The sequence below is a fragment of the Macrobrachium nipponense genome, chromosome 19 (assembly GCF_015104395.2).
Source record: "Macrobrachium nipponense isolate FS-2020 chromosome 19, ASM1510439v2, whole genome shotgun sequence".
Taxonomy (NCBI): domain Eukaryota; kingdom Metazoa; phylum Arthropoda; class Malacostraca; order Decapoda; family Palaemonidae; genus Macrobrachium; species Macrobrachium nipponense.
The window spans coordinates 72,943,084-72,966,508 of record NC_061088.1 but is presented as its reverse complement, the minus strand read 5'-3'; the positions used below and the strand labels follow the sequence as shown (position 1 = coordinate 72,966,508).

Sequence of the window (23,425 nt, the reverse complement as noted above, 5' to 3'; positions counted from 1 at the left end):
AAATCTTTTTCTGGTTTGAGAAATGGGTGAGGCCTAACTATCAATCATTTGGACACTATTGCTGTAAAGGGTACTCTCTCTCTCTCTCTCTCTCTCTCTCTCTCTCTCCTTATTTTTATAAAGGAATTCCTCACTTTTTTCATTTTATAAATTTTAATAGTTTTCAGACTTTTGTCATGCCTCAGGAACAGAACTTCGACATAATCTGGGGAATGTCTGCAGCATTTATTTATTTATTTATTTATTTTTTTTTGTCAGTCCTTGTTCTGACCAGCCTGATAGTCGTTCTCAAGATGGATGAGATGATTCTGGGGGCAAAGGGTGCAGGTGGAGGTAAGGGGTCAGTGTGGTTGAGAGCAGCACTGAATTTTCACTTGGTGCTAGGGAATTATCATCCCTGACTAAAGTCTTCTTCCATACACTGATGGTTGTACCCTTTCTCATGTGCAAGTGTTGGAGAATGCAGGGGGACCAATTAGTAGTACTGGGAGGATTGCTGCCAGTAGATGGACCCTCCTGATTGGTACGCCTGCTGGGGTGCTGCTGGGTGTTGCCCTTTGTGCCGATGTCTCGGGAGGAAGGTCTCCTGTGTGGTACAGTTTTTAAACTGGGCTTCACTATCCTGATGTGTAGGGCTTCCGGGAAGCGTAGGTAATGATGACCGGAAGCATAGGTAATGTTGATTAGTCATATGGTCAGTTAGTTCAATATTAGGGATGATTTAACCATTTTTTATTCTGGAATTATGGACGGCCCTGGTGTGATTATATATGGCACCCTCCTGAGCATAGCAGGAGACTACCATGTGCTTCTCCAAGAGGATCTCCTGCTCAGTAGGGCATCATATAATCATGCCAGGACCGCCCACAATTCCAGAATAAAAAGGGGCGAAATCATCCTTAATATTGAAATAATTGAAGGTACAACTGATCGTTGCTGCCTTACACCTAATATAAATAGTTTTGCAGTACGTTAACAATTTCACACAGTCTCTCCTGTTGTAATGGGAATTATGTAGTTGTTAACAGAAATTGCATATAAAAATGGGGTTATAGTACAAAATTGAATGCTCAGCCAAAGGCAGAATAATCTTTTTTGCCCTATTCCTGTCATTGAAAAAATGCAACTCTCAACAACAAGGGGATGCCCATCATTACATTCTTGTAACATTAATTTTTTTTTATTTTTGAAAGATATGAGAGATACTAGGTATGTTTTCAGAGCTGAGGAATTACTTCTGTAAGGAGAACCTATTTTTTGACAAATATTCAAAATACAGTAAATTGATATAACAATTTTGTGAACAATTTACTGATTTTGGTGGGAAGCTATGGTATTTGATAAATTTAAACAAATTTTTATGGCAATATCTTTGAAAAATTAGTTCAAGGGTATAATACTCCATTGCATTGAACAGCCTTGGTCCTTGAGACACTGGTGAGCTTGTAGGCAGTGTACTTTCATTCATACATGCTACATGATGAAAAACATGCAGGCATGTGTTACGTCACAAAAAATGCAACCAAGGGCTTAAACCCTTCAGCACTGGGACGTACACATGTACGTCTTTTACGGTCCAGTAATAAAAGACCACAACGTACGCTTATACGTCTTTCATCCCTCCTCGAAAAGCAAAGCTGTTTTCTTCAGCTTGGATGGTTGCCAGACACAGTATTGTGTACAAGAGAGGACCTGAAGCTCCACCCACAATTCATTCTAACCAATGAGTGTCCGATGGACATCGTGACATCATTTTCATATGGGATATTAGGAAGGGTACTTGCCAACACATGCCAGTGCGTCTCAGGCTATTATCTGAGAAGGATGATCACGATTTTGTCTGTAAACCATGTAGATTTGAATTCTAAACCTTTTCTTTTTGATTGCAAATTTTTTTTTTTTTTTTTTCAGTATCATGTCAGATGATAGTGTTTCAGAGTCAGGGTCTGAGTACCTGCCAGATCTATCAGATGATGATTATAGTGATAATTTCTTAGAGGTTGACAGTGACAACGAGTGTTTGGAAGACATTGAACCTATTGTCGATGAAGGTTGGCTGTTCATAACTGATCCATCTTGTGACATAAGCCCAGACCCAGCCCCCCGATTCATGGAGATTGACAATGGGACTCCTGCTTACACACCAGATTTCACCTGCTTACATGATGCATTTTTTTTTTTCATCTTTTGTGGTGATGTAATTGACAAATCGTGTGAATGGATGAATGCTCGGGCAAAGTAGCACTTTCATTCAACAGGACAGTGTAAGGTGAAAGGACTTCTATGGAGGCCTGTTACTCGTGATGAGGTGTATGGTTTTTTATAGCTTGCTGATGATAATGGGGGTGAGTAAACTGCCTGATATGTATATACATGTTGGTCACGAGATACTGTTGCTTTTATTATTATTGTTAGTTTTATTATTATTATTATTACCAGTGCTGTAAACATTAATTTATGTATTTGCTGTTTCTGTATGAAACCTAGGAATAACTGTTTCAGTAAGAAAACTATTACTGCTATTACCACTACTACTATTTTACTAATACTTTACTACTTTTTCTGCTATTTATTTCTACTACTTTACTACTATTTCTACTACTTTATAACTGTTCCTACTTCTGCAACTACTTTTCCCACTAAATATTCCTATTTTTTCCAATATCCTTACTATATTTTTTTTTATTTTTTGACAATGGGATAAAAAATATTCATTGATATATGTATACACAATATTTTCACATAAGAATATAAAGGAAAAATATGAATAACATAAAATTTAGTGGGAGCAAGTAATGAATGATACTCGTGGTCTACGGGGTCTCATGCGGTACGCCAGCATTTGCAGCAATGCAGCAGGCCGGTGGCGAAGGGGTTAAATGGGTTAATGGTGATATTTGTGTTGCATGTGTTGGAATTTATTCTGTATGTATGTTAAATTTTTAAGTGTTTATTTATAGTTGAAATGAATTGTTAGCTGAGTTTTAATGCAGATGTTCTTCCATTTCAGACTGTAGAAAAACTTAATGAAAAAATAGCTGACTTGGATGAGAAAGCAAACAGCTTGGACAAAAGGCGCACCCAGACCATTGCAGCCATATCGTACATTAATGAAAGAAATAGAAAAAATAATGTAGAAAAGGCTGAAAAGGCAATTATGGTAAGGTATTTGCGTTCTGTATAAGTTAAATGGTGCAAATGTAATTTCTATAAACTAAAATTTTGTGTGAAAACAAAATTTATATCCAACCCATTACTTGTAATTTATCCTTATGGTCCCCAACAAATTCAGTGGTCAACTGGCCATTAGGTACTCAACAGCATTCCATATGTTGTTCCTGAGGCCTCAAGAAAGGGATATTCTTGCTTTTGGGTCATAATGACGGGCTGATTGTTTGTCAGTTTTAATTAATTCTTATTCCCTTATACCTCAGGTATATTGTCTATTGCTTTTTGTGTGTGCTGAAGGGAATGTCAGGGTAACCCACAGAAACATTAATTAAACTCCTGTGGAATAAAAGAGGATACCTGTCTATGTGAGGAGTAAATTAGTAATAACACCAGAAGGAGAGTGGTGCGCTGAACATTTATGAGATCATGAGTAAGAGATGTAAGGGTGATAATTGGAATGTGCTTATGAATGAATTCAGTGTTTGAAGTTTAATGAATAATAAAGAAACTTTAGAGAAGGGAAATATCAGGTTATGTAGGAATCATAGTAGAGACAATTGTAGCTGAAATTGAAATAGACACTTCGTATACTAGACCGTTTTGCAAAATATGGAATGATTATTAGGAATTAGAAATTAGTTGAAGTGCTCAAAAAATAAGTTTAGTTTGTGGAATATTCTGTTCTCCAAATGTTTCAGCAAGGAGCAAATTCATTCTTGCTTTGTGATGTTGTTTCTTGATTTCAGATGTACGTATTGGTTTTTATTTTTAGTTCCCTCATTACATTTGCTTTTCACCTTTTCCTACAATTTATATCTCTCTGCAGGCTGATTTCTTGTCCATAAGGGTTTCCAGTTGAAGATTTAAAGAAAAAATTGCATTTTGCATATGGTAGGCTAAGTAAAGTGCAAGTTTAGGCCAAATTTTGGTGAAGGTTAACAAAGGTTAGAAGTTCGTTTCTTCCAGTTCCACTTTTCACAGCACTATCAAGTCCTATCCCGAGAGATGACTATAATTTTTTCAGTGTGTGTTCATTTTTAAAAATAATTAATTTCGTGTACTTACGTTTCTTTTGGTGTCAGTAATCTGAGAGACCAATGTAAGTTTACTTTTAGCCTTTATTTCGTTAAACTGATTGGATCTTATTGATACCAATACTAAAATTAATCCTACCACTGACTACAGCACTACTGTTCATTATCCCTTGTGTAAAAACTGTGTGGTACAGTTTTTTCGAAGTTATTACAGTAATTAATTTTCATCAATCATACCAAAATTAGTGAAGTGGCATCTCTGTCAGAGGGAAGGAAAGCAGAGGGGCTAATGCCATTGCTGCCAGACTTCCAGGAGAGAACCCCAGCGCTGACAGCTGAAGCACCTGTAAGGAAACAATAACATGCACTCTCTCTCAGGAAAGAATATTTCTATCCTGTGAGAGTGAAAAGAATCATATTTATCTGTAAGGATAAAGGGAAGGAAGGGTGAGAGATGTAATACCCATGCCCTTTCCCCCATCAAAATGATGGAAAAGAGGCGAGATGGCAATCATGACTGAGCCTGCAAGCAGAAGGGAAGAACACAGTCATACGCCTTTAAAATGTGTGTTGAAGAAGTGTGGGAATGTATTCTTTTGCTAGACAGCCGAATCCTAGCATAAAAACCTTGTCTGCAACCAGAACCCCTAACGTCTCTTTAACATCCCAAAACACACAAATTCTGAAAGACTGAAACATTACCACGTTCCCAGAAAATGTGTAACTAGATAAAATCAAAGATACATAAAACATTAATATCATAATACAAATGTTTTCAAAATATCTTCAATATAACAAATGTAATATGCTAAAGAACAAAATGTAGCTGGTCCTTCTCCCCCTGAAGGGGCAATATCCCCTTGGGAGATGGACCAGCATTACACATACACAGCCAATGACGAAACAGAAGAGGCATAAGGCACGTCTACTGCAATTTGGATCTGCCCCAAAGGAAGGTCAACACAGGAATTGTGGAAGGCCGTCTAAAAATGTTGACATCCACAGGATTTCTGGGCTGGATAGATATAAAACAAACTACAGACAGGGGTAAAAAAACCAGCTTAGGGAGGAGAGTAAAGCTAAAGTAAACTCTCCAAAGCAGTTAACCCTTAAACGCCGAAGGGGTATATTAAAAATCGTCTTCCGTGTGCCGAGGCGGTCTCAGAGTGAGCGCGGAAGCGGAAAAAATATTTTTTTCAAAAAATCACAGCGTGCTTAGCTTTCAAGATTAAGAGTTCATTTTTGGCTCCTTTTTTTGTCATTGCCTGAAGTTTAGTATGCAACCATCAGAAATGAAAAAAATTATCATTATCATATATGTATAAATAATGCAATATATGATAGCGCGAAAACAAAATTTCATATATAATTGTATTCAAATCGCGCTATGCGCAAAACGGTTAAAGGTAACGAGTTACTTTTTTTTGTAGTAATGTACACTAAATTGCAATCATTGTGGTATATAACACATTGTAAAATGATAAAAGCAACACAGAGAAAATATTATCACAAAATAATGCATGAATTCGTAACAAGTGGATATAAACAAATTTTTTTTTTCAAAAATTCACCATAAATCTAAATATTGTCCTAGAGACTTCCAATTTCTTTCAAAATGAAGACAAATGATAGAATATTACTATACTGTAAGAGTATTAGCTTACAATTGCAGTTTTCGACCATATCTGACGAGTTAAAGTTGACCGAATGTCGAATTATTTTATATATTTTTTTATATGCAATTATTTCCGAAATTAGAAAAGCTACAACCTTCAAATATTTTTTGTTTTATTTTACATGAAATCGCACACATTTTCACATATAAAACTCTATGAAATGCCTAATATAAAACGGAGCAAATATTCCGAGAATGCGACGTACGCATTTCGGAGATTTGTGGCGGAGAATCCGCGCGCAGAGGGAAGGAAAGTTTTTTTAAAATTCACCATAAATCTAAATATTGTGCTAGAAACTTTGAATTTGTTTCAAGATGTAGATAAATGACTGAATATTACTAGACTGTAAGAGTTTTAGCTTACAATTGGGTTTTTTGACCATTTCAGTAGAGTCAAAGTTGACCGAACGTGGTTTTTTTTTCTATTTATCGTGATTTATATGCAAATATTTCAAAAATGAGAAAAGCTACAACCTTCAATTATTTATTGTTGTATTCTACATGAAATTGCGCACATTTTCATATAAAAACTTTATGTAACGGCTAATTTAAAATGGTGCAAACATTACCACAATCGCACGTATAATTTTTTCGGAAAAGTTACCGCGCGGACGTAAAGAAAATGTTATTTTTTTCATAAATTCACCATAAATCAAAATATTGTGCTAGAGACTTCCAATTTGTTGCAAAATGAAGGTAAATGATTGAATATTACTAGAATATAAGAATTTTAGCTTACAATTGTGTTTTTCGACCATTTCGGTAGAGTCAAAGTTGACCGAAGGTTGAAAATTTGTCACTTATCATTTTTTATATGAAAATATTTCAAAACTGATAAAAGCTACAACCATGGGTTGTTTTTAGTTGTATTGTGCATGAAATTGCACACATTTCCATATATAAAACTTTATGTAACGGCTAATTTTAAAATGGTGCAAACAATACCACAATCGCATGTATGATTTTTTTCGGAAGAGTTACCGCGCGGACGTAAGGAAAAAGATTTTTCATAAATTCACCATAAATCGAAATATTGTGCTAAAGACTTCCAATTTGTTGCAAAATGAAGGTAAATGATTGAATATTACTAAAATATAAGAGTTTTAGCTTACAATTGCGTTTTTCGACCATTTCGGTACAGTCAAATTTGACCGAAGGTTGAAATTTTGGCACTTGTTATTTATATGAAAATATCTCAAAACCGACAAAGGCTACAATCATGAGTATCTTTTTGTTGTATTCTACATAAAAATGCGCACATTTTCATATATAATACTCCATGTAACGGCTAATTTAAAATGGTACAAAAATTATGTCAAAGTGACAAAATAATTTCCGAGATATGTCACCGATACTTTTTAGTGCGGCAAGAAAGAAATTCGCGCTTGTGCACCTGCGTAACGATTGTAAACAAAACAACACCTTGATCCGTGAACTCCCAGCATCCCCCAAGGCGTGTGATTCAAAAGTTTTCGGCTGGTAGGCCTATTAAGTATTTTTCCGCGAATTTTTAAAAAAACTTTTGTATGTCGACGTAAAATACGTCCAGTCGGCACCCGAGAGACAAAAAATGTTGACGTAAAATACGTCCACTCGGCGTTTAAGGGTTAAAGAAAGACTGGTATATCTTGAGGTTCCATGCCTGGTTGGTGACCCGCATTTACCTCGTATATGCATGAATTGCCAGGTGCCACAGATTCCTTGCTTTACAATCTTTGATTGTGTTTTAACCAGTTTCCAACTGGAGCTAGAGGATTATAGTATTGTTAAGACTGAAGGTTTGTTAGCTTTGAAAAATACAAATTGATTAAAAATTTGTCATTTTTATTTTGTACTAATGAACAGTTTTGCTTTTCAGGCAGAGATTGAAGCTAAAAAGGGGATGAAGGTTGATGATCCCTTCACTAGACGTTCTACAAGACCAACTATGGTAACCAAATCAAAAGAACCTGAAATAGTGTCATCCGAGATGCTTCTCAAGTTGGAGGCAGAACGTAAAAATAAAATGGAGGAGTCGAAGAAGAAAAAGGTAAAACAGTTACACTAGTTTAGATTATTAATGGAAAAGAAATGAAGTGTAAAAGTTTGCAACCAGCACCGAATGAAAAAGTTATGGCCACATTTTTGTGAAAAATATTAGCAAAACCTTCAGAAATGAAGTTTTTACCAGTATTAATAAGCAGGACAAGAGTATTTTTTTAATGAGATGCTGCTGTGATTTTCATTTAATTGCATGTGGAGGTTTTGTGACATATAGTACCGTACATGGCCTTGAGTATTATTAGGTTGATTTTCCTCATGATATGGTTCTTCCAACTAAGAAGTGTACAGCAATTTATAGTATATTGAATATTTTACAGGAAGAAGAAATGGCCAAAAGGAAGATGGAAGATGAAAGTAAGAAAGAGGAGGAGCGAAAGAGAGTACAAGCTGAAGATCTGTTTGCTGCTCATGACTTCGATGTCAAAATTGACTTGGATGTTTCTGTACCAGGTAAGAAGACTCAACTCTTTCATAGACATATTTTCTTACAAATGTAATGTAAATTATGCTATGCTCCCATTCTAAGACTTGGTATAAACGGTATTTTTCGTAGATTAACTTCAGCAGCACCGTAACAGTAGTGCACTGGAGGCATTACTTGGTTCTTTGCAGCATCCCTTCGTCCCGTAGTTGCGACTGCTTTGATTTCTTTTAATATACTTCCATCTGTTCATATTCATTTTCCATCTTCCCTTAACAATTGTTTAAAAATTATTTTCAGTGTTGAATGACCTCAAGATTCCCAAAGCTTGGCCTTTGGCTTAACCTTTATATTCCAATTCCTAACAATGGTTATCTTCCTTTCATGCTACCTAGCGTCTGAACCCGTCTCATCTAGAGGAAGCCTAGGTCCAGCCACTAATGGTAACTCCATTAATTCTGCTCCGAGAAGATCCTTGAATCTAGAAGAATACAAGAAAAAGAAAGGTTTAATATGAGGAGTATATTGTAGTGTAAGAGTGGTAAGTGAGGATATTGGGTAGTCTCAAGAAATGTAATTATGGTTTTTAGTTTTCTTATATACTGTACAGTTTTTCATCACAACACCAATCCTACAAATCTGTTTAGTACTCCGTAAGTACACTAAGAAGTGATGTTTTGACTTTTCTGAAAAGTTTTATTTATTTATGTAGAATAACTTGTAAAACATCAACTTTGCAAAAAAGAAAAATCATTTTTGATAAAGCCCCATTTGTAAGACAAGCTTCGTGGTATTCTATGGCATATGCAGTCAAGTGTATTCAAGTAATCTCTGTCCTCAGATGAGCCATCCTGCTGGTAAGTGTGCTCAAGTCAAGATTTTGTTTTATATATATAAAGCTGCTTGTCATCCAATGAGATATGTATTTTAATTCAAAAGAATGTTTTATTGTTCATCCTTTTTACCATTACCAGACATCCAGAACACTGAATTCCTCTAATATAGAGTTTTGTTTTTAACAGTGTTTTCTTTAGTTATTTAATTAACTACGGGTTTGTCCATCTGTCATGCTATGTACATTTAATTAAACTGTACATGTTGTTCTTGTTTACTTCTTGACCAGGCACTGGTGAGTAGTTATTGATGGTGAGTTATTTTGGGTTGGCATTATTTATCTGTTGTGAAGTCTTGACTGAATTAAGCATTATGCAAACATTACAGATGTGTGACAGGTTTTAGGTTTATGAGGTAAGGCTGGAGAGCAGAATGGGACATCTGAGGTTTTTTTTTTTTCAACAAAAGTATTCAGAATATGCTTGTCATATAAAGTTTACAAATCTTGGAAAGCCAGTCTGCTGTCTCTGAAGGAAGAGGTCATTTACTAAATTCAGTTAGCATCTTTGGTTTCTTTCTCATTAAAATTATTTGTTAAGTGATTACCTACAGATGTGTCTTCCTTTAAGTGTAAGTATTCCAGCCTTATTTTGTCTCGTCACTGAACTTACCTGTTTGTGCTTTGTGGAGTGTAATTCATCCATTTCAAAAATTTCTCGTTTTGTGAAACAAATTACATTAAATTTTTGGCAGTAACTCCTGCAATCTGACTGAAGTTACAAGCAGGTTCATCAGATAACTACTAGTTTTTTACTTAAAATGTTCTCACTTTGCTTAATTTTTGGTTGAAATTGGTATCATTTATTATTGTTTTAGTCCACATATTTCTTACAAATCCAGATATTTCTTACATCTTGCTCTGATACAATGAGTATGTACTAAATAGCTGTTTACTTGCTGGTTTTATCACTTATTGCAAGTATGACCAAAGCAAATCAGTTGAGGCTTTGCAATGTGGGGTCTATCCTATTTTCAAATCTTTGATTGAAACCGACTTACCTACCTGGTGATGTTTGCCAAGTACAGTGCTGTTCTGGTTTCATCTGCAACATTTATAAGGACTGATCTACTGGTGAGTGGACTTCTACAAAAACGAGTACATACTACGAGTAGAAGGACAAGTTCTGCTTCAACTAGGAGGCATCTGAATGTAAAGCATCTTATCAAGGTTCAGGAGTACCAGTCCTCTAGTGATTTCCCACAGCTGCTTCGTCTCTACTAAAACTTACCTTCTTGCTTGGTTGGTTGGCTCTTGTTCTACCCAATCTCTCCCTCAACTTAGTACTTTATCCATCCAAACTTGACAGCTAATACTGGATACTCAGGTATTTTGCTCCCTACTTTCAAACATGTCATGCCTGCTTGGCAAGTATTGTTTCCTGTATGCATCTGCTGGTATTTCAAAGAAAGCAGTGCCAATTATGGACTCGGCTTTTGGCTAAAGGAGTACAGCTTTGCCTCTATGGCTGGAGAGTTGGTTTATCTGGTCGGGCATATTTATTAAATTTTATAAACTTCTTGGTGACAGCATTTCAATACTGCCAAAATTTAATGACTTTACTTAACTTTTATCTGGCTTAGCATTTCTTATCCCCAAAGTCCATGAAGGATTGATTTTTTTCAGTTTCAGTGTGGTCTGCATCCAATTACAAAAAATGAACAGTAAAAAAATTAAATTCAGAAGGGGAATAATAACAGGTAAGAATGTTTCTCATCAATATTATTCTTTCATATCAAATCAAAATGACATCACTGCAGTGTAAAAGAAAGGTAAAGTTTTGAATATTGTTATATTCTATTAAAACGATAATGCTTTTATGCACAAATAATGCTGACCTAACCTTTCTAGAGCTTGGGTAACTATTCATCTTATTGAAGCCTTACACTAAATCATTTATTTGCCACAGTACTACACTACAATGATTTTAGGCAATAACAAAGCAGGAATCTGGAATTAATAACTGTACGGAAGTAGTAAAAACCTAGGAGGTAAAATTTTAGTAAATAAAATGTACAAGTTTACAGGTCATTGTTTTCAACAACTTGTCTAACATCAGCATAATACTTTGGGAAATATATTCTATACTAAACATGCAATACAAAAACCTTTTACATTCTAACATTTACATCAACTTAAATCAAACTTTGTCACAGACACTTCATGAACTTATCACTGTCTAAATGTCTTTAGATTCCAGTGAAGTGTGGAGAAGATGCCCTGGTATGGCAGTGTCTTTGTGTAATGGCAGTGCTAAAAGCATCTATCCAATCACGGTATACACGTACAAACTACAATCTGAGAGGTCACTGGCAGTGATCAAGTTTTATAATCAATTTCTTTTAAGTACATTCCACTTACATACATACATATACACTTACCAACACAAATTGCTACAGCATTCACATACACTGCTTACCAACAAAACCCATAGTTTTATGGTGAGTTTTTGTAGCAGTTGCATCACTCACAAGAGTGCAAGGAATGACTACGATTAAATACAATCTCATATGATATACTGGTATTAACACAGATAGAGGGCAGTATGAGTACATTGTATCCTTAGATCATTCATAGCAACTTTTTAAATAGGACTTATATTACAGTCAATGCAAATCACCATATTCTGTAGTCAAAGGTGATGTATTGAAGGTTAGGTGAAGATGCTTTTGAAACAAGAAAAAGGTATAAACTTAAATCCTCACTCAAAATATTATTTTTCAGCAAAAATGTAAAATACAAAAATATAACCTTCGACTCCACCTTAGAAACTTTTCATCATCATTTTCTTTGGGCAGTGTTACAGTTATATTAATTCTGTGCCTGGATTAATCCTTTTTGGGATAAACATTAAACCCATCAGCTAAACTTCCATTATACAGGATATATCAATGTAAATATAACAAAATATATACATATATGATACTAGAAATCAAGTATTGAACAGTTGTACTTAATTACAGATAAATTTTTATAAAACCCTAATTTATAAGAAATCACAACAGCACTTTAGTAAATACAGCCCAACCCCTTAAAACTAGTACCCATGGGAGCAGGCCACTTCCAGATCACAGAATATCCTGGATGACATAAATCACCCCTAAAAAACTCCCTTTGTAAACATTCTAGCCAGCTAATTCCAATAGTTGAACAAAGCTTATGATTTATCACTGTCATTTGTTAGCTTTAGTTCCTTATGGAAATTCTGGGCTGCTCCATATGCATCTCCCCTGAGATGCTTACACCTTCACTACATTGGAGCTTAAACCCCTATGTAAGCACAATGTCGAATTCTGATCTTCTGGACTCTTTCAGTGTTTTCCAGCACTTCACTTTTCTGGCTTTTGATTTTGGCACGCCTGAAAATCCGCTGCAAATAAATTTTACAATGTATATAATTAAACTTCATGCATTTCTGTCATAATTTATAAACATAGCAATCAAGCACAATTTGCAGTCTTGAAATATTTACATTCTTATAATCATCAATTTACAGTGTTTTATTGACAGCACCACAGCCGTTAGTAGCTAAATGAAATGCATTTCAGATTTACCAAAGATGGGTATAAAAAGGCAAGTTTAATCATAAATGCAGTAAACTAAATGAAGTAAAGGTGTGACTTCGCCAGTATTGGAAGTTGCTTTTGCCTCTTCCAAAATGTTTTTGTGGCCTGTGCATTATTCATTACTTCAGCCAGAGCTACAACCGTCTATTTTTGTGGCATACTTTCATAACACTTTCCTCTCCATTGCATGAAAGTTGAATAAATTTTATTTGTATTAATGGAAGTCACCATAGAAAATTAGCAAATTTGTAAATGTTGACAACTGTAATGCAACCCTTATTAAATGTGTTAGTTACAGTAACTGACATTGGCAAACAGCTTTCTTGATTCAACTGTTTATCAGTACTTGTTTATGCCAGTCTTGCAAACACTAGTAAGTGGTTGTTAATTGCCAGAGTCTTGCAAGCACTAGTAGTGGTTGTTAATTATAAGATATAGTAATGAATTCTTAAACAAGTCAGAAGATTGGTAAGCCTGGTTAAATGTATGGAGATTTGCATTTAACCTAATGAACTTTTGCTTGGTTAAAAGCTAACTCAGATAATTTATAATATGCATTATCAGGCATACAAGGCCTAGCCTAGTGTAATCTACTGAAATTGCATCTCACACTATACACTGTATGATGAAATCATGTTTTTGGAAAAATTTAAATGACTGCATGATACACAAATTACGGTTCTTTTGTATGCTGTACTTTTATAATTTCAATGTTTTTGCTGGAAATAAACCGAGTTTGATTAATCACAGAGCAAGCTTCAGTTCTGAAATTCAAGTAAAAAAAACTGAAACAATGTGGTGCCACCCATGTAGCCACTCAAGAACTAATGGCAACCGATTCAAAATGACCAGGATCACAGTAGTTCCCAGGCCAAAGAGTGCTAGATTTAAGAGGTCGGACTATACTTGAAATATTTTTTGTGTGCCTTTTAAGGACTAACATGAACTTTAAAAAAAAAAAATAGTAACACCAACAAAGATAGACCTTTCATTAGTAACTGAACACTTCACTATATATTTAAAGTTACCTCAAAACAGGAAATAAATTTAAGGCCTTTAAGGTAATATTCCCTAATGTATATTAAAAAAAAAAATGAACACCATGAAATAAAGTGTAATATACATGAAAATCTTTTAATGCCACATGAAGCATTAGTGGGAAAAACTATTATATTCCCAGATTCAATACCCCAGATACTTTCCTGTGCGATTATAAACATGGTTATCAGTGCTATTTTCCAAAGCTGCACTATTCCCAAACACTTATTCCTCCTGAATTAACTTTGCATAGATTTCAGAAGAATAGTAATGCTAGTTAAATATACAACAACATATCTGCATCTGCAATGAAAGTTACAGAATCCTGTTATTATTGTAACTGTAAAGACTGGCAGATAGCTATAAAACTCAAACTTTCCGAGCACATGTTGATCAACTCTGGTACATTATATGGTAACCTTCTAGTTAACAAATGAGCACTAGCAAGTTATCTGCTGCATACTTATATTTTTATTCTTGCAGTTCAAAATTAATGTATCAAAAGATGAGTTATCCAAGATAGGATATTGGAAAAGACTTCCCAAATAAAATGTATAATAGGGAAGGCTTGATATCAGTCAAAATCAGTTTTAATCATGTGAAAATCTGAAAGATCTGTTAGAGCATATTAACAGAATACTCAAGTACACCTGTTACACAATGGCCAGTCATCCTCTCATGATGGTAAATCACAAGGGGTTACTTAAAAACATAAGGTCTGATTCTTATTCCCTTGATTCATGTGTCCCAAAACATACACAAAAGGTAATAAGTTACTAATAATCTTGTTGGGCCCTAAATCTGACTGTCATTTCAAATTAAATATTTACCACATCAAATTTTGTATGACTAGATTAACATGTAATTTCAGATATACTGCATGTGCACAGTCCAATACATTTTGTCATAAAAAAAATCTGGTGACAGCAGACGAAAGATATGAAGAAACAGTGAGGCAGTGAACTAATAGCTATTGTCATCTACCTCGTGCTAGCTCAAGGAACTCCATTAAATATGTTTTGAACATTATCATCATAACGTGGCATTCATCTGGACAAGTTCTTACTAGAGTTTTATATTTTGAAGATGCTCTGTTACACAACACAACACGCATCCAGTAGTCATTAAAGAGATGTTTTTGAGAGCAAGCAAAATCTGCTGCTATGTTCTGAATTCATTATCCTACAGTTTTAATATTTTGGAAAGGCACTTTATTATGCCTGTGCAGCACTTTTGATGATAAAATTTATGATGACAAAAGTAAACATTGTCATCTCTCTTGGAAACTACCTTCAGATAATGCACCTGGGTGATCTAACCAAGTTCTCTCTGGAAGTTCTGATGAAGTACCTTATCCTGAGACTTATCCAAATTCTGTTCAGTAGAGCTAAAAATTATCAATTAAAAAGCTTAACTACCATTTTGAAAAAAAAAGGGTGAAAAAAAAAAAAACTAAAGATACATCACAGGAAATAACTTTTCCTTTTACAATCAAGTAAAAATAAAAATACCAGAAATAACTGAAATATCTAAAATCTTAAAACATTGATATTTCCCACCTAAATACACCTCTATTTTACATGAGCTTTCTTTGCTATTGGAGATATTAGTTCATTCCGTACTGGCAAAATAACTAAATCAGAAGTGGTAAGACTGACATTTTTATAAAATAAAGACATTACAAAGACTTTCCTCAATAGATGGTATTCCACACACTTGGCTTATCTTCAGTACAATACACACCTGGTACAAAAGCAGAAAAAGAGAGTAATAATGACCACACGTTACTTTGGAAGGAAACTGATTCTGTATGTAGTCACAGCTATGTCCATTTTATAACTACAGTTTATAAAAAATTTACCTACTCTACTGCTTAGGAATAATGTCAAGAAGACTTCTGGAAGCCCATACACAGAGTGTACGACCCTGGGCATCATGGTATGTGTGGAGATGAAATCTTATCACTTAAGGAACCTGCACTCACCCACTGTGACCAGAGGATTTTGACCTCATGAGAATGTTTCACTAGCTTTCCACAATCAAAATGGGAAGGTTTCATTACCTCTCCACAAAATCAAAACAGTCACCAGAGTAACAATGTTTTAACTCCTATCCAGGTTTGACTAATGATAACTTGAACTGTTGGGTTCTCTAAATGGTAAACAAATTCATGAAACAAAATGACCATAAGGAAAAGACAATCTTTTCTTTATCTAGTGAGGCTACCTCCAAGGACCATAAACTCTTACTATATTACATGGGCCTATAGGAAAATTCAATGTCATAGCAACTCTAAAAATTTGAGAGGTGAAACAGTCAACTTGAAGAAAAATGCACTTTAGTCTTAAAACAAAATCCAAAGGGCATAACTGACAATAAATACCAAACAAGGAAAAAAATATCAATGGCTGGAGTGTACTCATACATGAAACCAACCACTGCAAAGGTCTGAGTCAATTGATTACAATTACTGATCATTTGTGGACAACCGACAAATCTTGCTGATAATGAAATTATGTAAAGAGGAATCTTGATTATCTCGGCAAATCATTTCAGGACTATCAGATGGGCAGTAGGACTGATTACATGACACAACATAGGAGAAATAGAAGAGTTGTCTAGATAAATGGAAGCAATATTTACTGTATTGGAGACAACAGTCAAGTCATAGTAAGGCCACAAATTCTTGGGATGCTTTCCCCATTCCAAATACAGTAAGAGAATTGTATGGGATTTCCACTTCATGAAGGATTGCTGTGCATATGTTCATGGTCTGCTAAAATTGGTCAAACCCCTTTACATAAGGACAGAGATTTTGGCAGGAAGCAAAGGAAGGACAAGTCTTTTGAAGCACAAAATGACCCAGAGAATGATTGCCTGGTAACATTAAAGGATGGGAAAAAAAAAAGTTGTACTCATTAAAGCATGTAGGGTGTACCCAAATTTTAAAAACTAAGCTGGACGTGCATCATTATCCTTTCCAATTCTTCTAGCACTATGACCTTCAAAGAGTTGCGCCCACTGATGGCTGGGAAATCAAGGTACATACCAGGAATTTATGCTGGAGACAACCAGTGAAAAATCACAGCTCTCCTGGTACCTGTGAACAATGGTCAATAAGGTTAAGCTACTGTCAAAGCATGAATTCCATACATGATAGAAACTCCAATAATCCATACCTTGAGCAAAAACTGAAGACGAATCCTTTCTACTGAAAATAATAAAATAACATACAAAAGTAGAAATAACTTTAAATGCCTTCCTATTTAAATTAAAACTGGCATAAAGTCAAGCCATTTCTGTACCCAGCAGAAATAATCCTAATGGCATCAACCATGCAAAGGAAAAGCTGCCAAAGAAACTGTGTAGCCATTAACAATACAAGTCAAATAAAATCTATATATATATATAAGTTAAAAACCTAAGATAAACGTAACATTCCAAATAAATGCATAATTGTGCATACTGTATCTGTATATAACAAAGACAGAAATGCATTAAAAAAATTATAATAAACAGTTTCCCTTCTATGCAGTACCTGTATGTGTTCGTACTAAACCGAGCAAATGCACATACTTAAACTATCAATACCTTGCAAGCACTGTAGAATAAAACATGCACAGACTACAAATCTGATATTTGAGAGAGCAGCTTGTGTCTCCCATCATTAACACACATCCAAAACCACCATTAAGAATTTTTTAAACAGCGTTTCCTTTCTGCTAAAAATAACACATTCCTCTGATTCACCCACTTTAACAAAGGAGTAAGATCAGTATCCTTACGGTAAAAGTTGAAGAAAAAACTAATTAAGAGAATAATAGGCCACCACTAACAGAAACCATCTGCAGAGTGGCAAGATGAGAAGAATAATGACTAGCCAGAGTGAATGAATAGGAGGAATCTCCTTTTATTACTGATGACCCACCCTTCGTGGGTTGACCATCCCTTGTACCCTCTTGGTGGTATTTTCCAGACTTTGGACTGGTATACTCTCTCAGCCAATAGAAGATAAAGCTCATGTACAATGCAAAGGTTTGTCAATTAAGTAGGTACACATTTGGCAAAGCAATAAAAAAACAAAAATGACTTAAATATTTTCAACTACATCACCATCCACTTGGCTTTTGTACTCAGAGTACAGTCGCTGGAGTTGGAGTGAATTTTCTGCTAGAAGAATCTCTCTTAGAAATTCCTCCAGAAGTGACTTCTTGTCCATGTCCTGTTGGAAAAATATGTAGTATATAATTAACATAAATAATGCAAATGTAAGTAGATTATGATTTCAGTTCAGTGTATACTTCCCAGTTTCTCATTCTTGGGAAGATAAAACTTATTTGGGTTATCAAAGACATGTGCTACATTAATGAACTAAAATAAGATTGCATATATAAATCAATGACTGACATGAAACTAGAAAAACCTTTTTGTGTTGAACTTTACCTTAAGTTACATAAGCTACTGTTTCAAGAATATTTCTCCTATCTGACATAAAACGTTTACAGAAAGCATCAACCAACAAAAATTCAGTTTCATAATTTTCATTTGGTTTTAATTTATTTTCCTGCAAAAAATGTTACTTTTATGATAAAATTAAGTTTTAGATATATACAGCTTACGACGGGGGTTCTGTTCTTGAGACGCATCTTGAGACGCATCTTAAGCTGAAAATTGTTGTAAGCCAGAATATTGTCAAAACTCCTACGAAAACCTTACTTTTAATGCTTTGGGTGTATTAAACATTATGTAAACTTCAAATATAGATTATTTTGCATTTTTGGAGTCATATTTTTCATGTCAGATCAGCGGCGTAGCCCTAGAACATGCGTTGTAAACCTGGAAATAATTTCTGATGAATATAATTGAAAAGCGTCTTAACCTCGGAACGTCGTAAGCTGAACTTGTCATAACCCCAGGACTGCCTGTACTTACCAAGTAATTATACATAGATATAGTTTTAACTCTCACAGCAGCTTAAATTTTGAAATTGGCAGTAGTGCTTCTTTTGTTTTGTGTAGGTGACTAGCCCTGCACATTTTCGGGTAACGAGAGTAACAACTTGGCAGAAAGCTTCAATTTGTTTGTGCCCTGATGTCCATGCGAGGGGAGCAAGGACTACGATTTTGTAATTACTTTTTATATAAGTAACTTGCCAAGTAATTACATACCTGAATCCCACATTGAAAGGAGGTGGGATACATAAGACATATTTTACTCCCAAAACATTAGTAATGGTAATGAAATTGACAATAAAAGTGTTTCTAGCATTGATACAATGCTTGTTGTTTCCTCAACTGGGAAGAGCTACACCAGGTAGATACTGACTCTGGTTGGTGCTCATCTTAACCTGTAGTGGTGTGGCAGTATAGTCATGGAGCATCTCTACTGAAGTGGGAACTATGCAGCGAAGGACATTTCCCATGGCTAGCAAAGCATCAATAGTTGCCCCTGGTCTGAGCGCAGTACCACAATAAAAACAATCAGACAAACAATGCTGTCACCTACACCACATAATAAAAAAAAAGCATCACCCATCAACTAAAACTGGTGGGAACTCTAGGAGCATGATGCCCCCTGCCTCCCCTAAGACTTGACACTATATGTCAAGGCAAAGAGAACAAGGATCGGAGGGATGCTTCTATGCTTCGGCCCCCAAAACCATGCCAGCAACTGACAACAGACCTAGGTTATTGGAATTTTCAAACACTGTTTCCACTTCATGCAAGTTATGAGTTGCAAATATCAACTTACACCTCCAATACATTGATTGAAGAATGGATGAGAGAAAAGTTGAGCTTAAGGGGGCCGGCCGGAACCCCTATATATGGTGGTATAGGGCGAAAAATGCAAAGTCTTGAAAAAATTCATGGAGCTTCATATGGCAATTGAGAATACGTATATGAAATATTTAGTCAAAATCCCTCTTACTTTCGTAGTTACAGGGTAATTAGTTAACGTAACTCAATAAGCCTAAAACATTGATCCGTACAAGAAAATGCAATATTTCTTTTATTATCGTAAATTTTGATAATTATTGTCAAAGAAATTGGGAGAAATGGCATCTGTAGACATTCCCCGAGTCGAGAAGGAGACTTCAGGCTCAGCTACCAAGTCCAGTCATGATTTAGTGCGATCACAGACTTAAAGTAGTCTACACGTTTCATTTCACCTCTGACATTCGCTTGCTGTTACGTATGTTTATGTATGTTTCGGCAAGAATTTCATCATGCCAATGAGGAAAAGACACAGAAAACATCTCGCTAACATACAGACAAAGAAAAATCGCTCAAGTATTACTACAGAATATCATAATATATGCGTAGTTAGTGAAGAGAGGGGGGAGGGTTGCTAGTAAGGGTTGCTTAGTAACGCCCCCGTCTTCCTGACAGCACACGTCACACTGTGCCCAAGGCTACAATCTTTGAGCAAAGAGATCTTCATTTATGATAAATAACAAAGTTTTGGTTTTTTAATACCCAAAATGGAATATGAAATTCATAATAATCATGATTTATTAAATTGTCTGTAAAAAAAAAAAAAAAGAGTACACCTTCGAGTTTCACCTCTGACATTCTCTTGCATTTACGTTTGTTTATCTTTGTTTCGGGCAAGAATTTCATCATGCCAAAGAGGAAAATACAAGGAAAACATCTCGCTAACATACAGAAGAAGAAAATTCGCTGTAATAAGCCGAGTTAGTGAAGGGGAGAGAGAGAATTGCGTAGGAAGGAGTGCCCCATCTTGCCTCAAGCAGTGCCCCAGGCTGCGATATATGAGCAAAGGGATCATCATTTATGATTAAATTATGATAAATAAAATAGTTTTGGTTTATTAATACACAAAAAAGAAATATACATTCATAATAATCATTATTTATTAACATTGTCTTTATAGAAATACGAAGGAAAACTTTAAACGCCCGTATCTCAAAACTATACTTAATGACCTTCAAAATCTATCTTCTCACTTAGTTTTAAAGCTATAACATTGGAATTTGGTATATAACTCAGAAAGACATTATAGAACAATCAAATAGAGCCACTTTTTTCAATTTTTGTTTCGTCTTTTTTTTATAAATTTTTTTCTCCTGATTTATAGGGTTTATTTTTCTACCATATTGAAAAATTCATATCTAGCAAAAAAATTAGTTTTAGAAAAAAAAACTCTCCCCATTCGATTGGAAGGTCCTACCATCAGGTCTATATATGGTAGTAATCCCAGGTCTTAATATTAAATATCAAGGGAGGAGATAGAATTTGAAAAATGATTATTTTCGGGATAAATCGCCCTGGCGTCACAAAACCGAAGGTCAGAGGCGAAAATCATATGCGGTTTGGAGATGTCCCAAGTCACCTTATTAAGTGGTATGAATATCAAAGTCCTGTCCTTAAAAAATGGCATTAGCCGGCCGGCCCCCTTAAAAGCTAACAAGGTAGCAACCACTCTGATCTCATGAGCCTTAACTTTAAAGGAAGGAAAGATGTCTTCTCCAATCTGGGAATGCACTTCAATAATAAGGTCCCTTAAAAAGAAACACAAGGCATTCTTAGAAAGGGGTCAAGAAGGATTTATAACTAAGCATCATAGGTTTCTAGGATGCCCTCAGATTTTCTCATTTCTAAGCAAATAACATCTTAATGCTCTCACGGGGGACAGCGCTCCCTCTTCCAGGCCAAGGATCTCCACCAAGTTCTTAATGGTACAAGAACGAGCCCAAGGCTTGGACAGTGTCTCGTTCCTGCCCAGAAAACCAAAGGTAAAAGAACAGATTGCATCCCCTTAGAAGAATCCAATCCTTCTATCAATAGGATGAAGCTCACTAATCTGGCTAGTAGTTGCTAAAGCCACAAGGAAGAGGGTCTTTCCAGTAAGATCCCTTACGACGTCGAATGAAGGGGCTTGGAATGGGGACCAGAGAGCCCTTTCAGGACCACATCCAAGTTCCATGAGATCGACTCTACCTTCTTTTGTTTGGCTGTGTTGAATAATTTAATAAGGTCAAACAGATCTTGGTTTGAAGACAGATTCAAACCCCTATGATGAAAGACAGAGCCCAGCACAGTTCTGTAACCTCCAAAGGTAGAGGAGGACAGACCTCTAGAGGACCTCAAATAGAGCAGAAAGTCTGCTATCTCTATTATAGACGTCTGAGAAGACGAGACGTTATGACTTCTACACCAATTAGTTTGGTAGACTTTGCTAGTGGACTGACATCTACACCTTGCAATGGCCTCTCCAGCTGACTTTGAAAATCCTTTCACTCTAATAAGCTTCTTGACAGTCATCATCCTGTTACGGCATGGAAGCATCTGAAGTGGCCCTGTCTGAGAAGACTTGGTTTCTCTGGCAGTGGTCCAAGGAGATCCTTTAGAGCCCAAAACAGGGCTACTAAGGTCATTGTCACATTCTGGTGGGTACAAAATCTGTTTAAAACTTCCCTTACCATGCTGAATGGTAGGAATGCATACAGGTCATTGTTCGACCAGTCCTGTACCAGCATGGTGTCTGTCACCTATGGCAGAGGGTCTTGGGCTGGCGAACAGAACAATGGAAAGTGATGATTCCTGGAGATTGCAAAGAGGTCCAGGGTCAGTTGTCCCTACAGTTTCCACAGGTTGGATCAAACTTGAGCATCCAAGGTCCATTCTGTGGGGAGGACCTGTCTCTGACAGCTTTAGTTTGTCTGTCTTGAATAAACTGCATAACAATCCTGGTTTGATTCTGGTGTTGTCTGAGTGGGCCACCACTGTCTTGCTGAAAACCTCCGTCGCAAAGAATTGTGGTTCCAAATGAACTGCCTTCAATTCCTTGATGCTGATGTGCAACTTTCTCTGTTCCAGGGACCATGTCCTGGAAACTTCCTTACTTCCCAGCAGAGCTCCCAACCTAGGTCTGACGCATCTGAGAAGTCTAGACTGGAGCTCAGGGAGTGGAGTGACTTTCTTGCCAAAATTCCCTCTTGATTTTCCATGTTTAGGGGAGCATGGTGTCGGTCACCCATGGCAGAGGGTCTTGGGCTGGTGAACAGAACAATGGAAAGTGTGATTCCTGGAGGCTGTATAGAGGTCCAGGGTCAGTTGTCCCTACAGTTTCCACAGGTTGGATCAAATTTGAGCATCCAAGGTCCATTCTGTGGGGAGGACCTGTCTTTGACGGCTTTAGTTTGTCTGCCGTGAATAAACTGCATAACAATCCTGGTTTGATTCTGGTGTTGTCTGAGTGGACCGCCACTGTCTTGCTGAAAACCTCCGTTGCGAAGAATTGTAGTTCCAAATGAACTGCCATCAATACTTTGATGCTGATGTGCAACTTTCTCTGTTCCAAGGACCATGTCCTGGAAACTTTTTTTATTTCCCAGTAGAACTCCCAACCTAGGTCTGACGCATCTGAGTAAAGTCTACACTGGGGCTCAGGGAGTGGAGTGACTTTCTTGCCAAAATTCCCTCTTGATTTTCCATGTTTAGGGGAGCATGGTGTCGGTTACCCATGGTAGAGGGTCTTGGGCTGGTGAACAGAACAATGGAAAGTGTGATTCCTGGAGGCTGTATAGAGGTCCAGGGTCAGTTGTCCCTACAGTTTCCACAG

General features: G+C 36.1%; 2 protein-coding genes across 3 annotated transcripts in view; one reads left to right on the top strand and one right to left on the bottom strand.

The window, feature by feature from the left end:
• Nucleotides 1–11,260, top strand: part of LOC135218198 (RNA polymerase-associated protein RTF1 homolog) — a 122,247-nt gene extending 110,987 nt beyond the window's left edge. For both annotated transcript variants that reach the window (XM_064254360.1, XM_064254353.1), the window contains 4 exons: nucleotides 3,011–3,160; nucleotides 7,739–7,909; nucleotides 8,241–8,373; nucleotides 8,740–11,260. In XM_064254360.1, coding sequence (XP_064110430.1) covers nucleotides 3,011–3,160; nucleotides 7,739–7,909; nucleotides 8,241–8,373; nucleotides 8,740–8,861 — 576 coding nt within the window. In that variant the 3' untranslated portion in view covers nucleotides 8,862–11,260. The remainder of the gene's footprint in view (nucleotides 1–3,010; nucleotides 3,161–7,738; nucleotides 7,910–8,240; nucleotides 8,374–8,739) is intronic.
• Nucleotides 11,261–12,785: 1,525 nt separating this feature from the next.
• LOC135218163 (protein HIRA-like) overlaps nucleotides 12,786–23,425 on the bottom strand; it is a 104,541-nt gene continuing 93,901 nt past the window's right edge. The window contains exon 18 of the mRNA XM_064254316.1: nucleotides 12,786–18,062. Within this exon, the coding sequence (XP_064110386.1) occupies nucleotides 17,931–18,062 (132 nt within the window). The 3' untranslated portion in view covers nucleotides 12,786–17,930. The remainder of the gene's footprint in view (nucleotides 18,063–23,425) is intronic.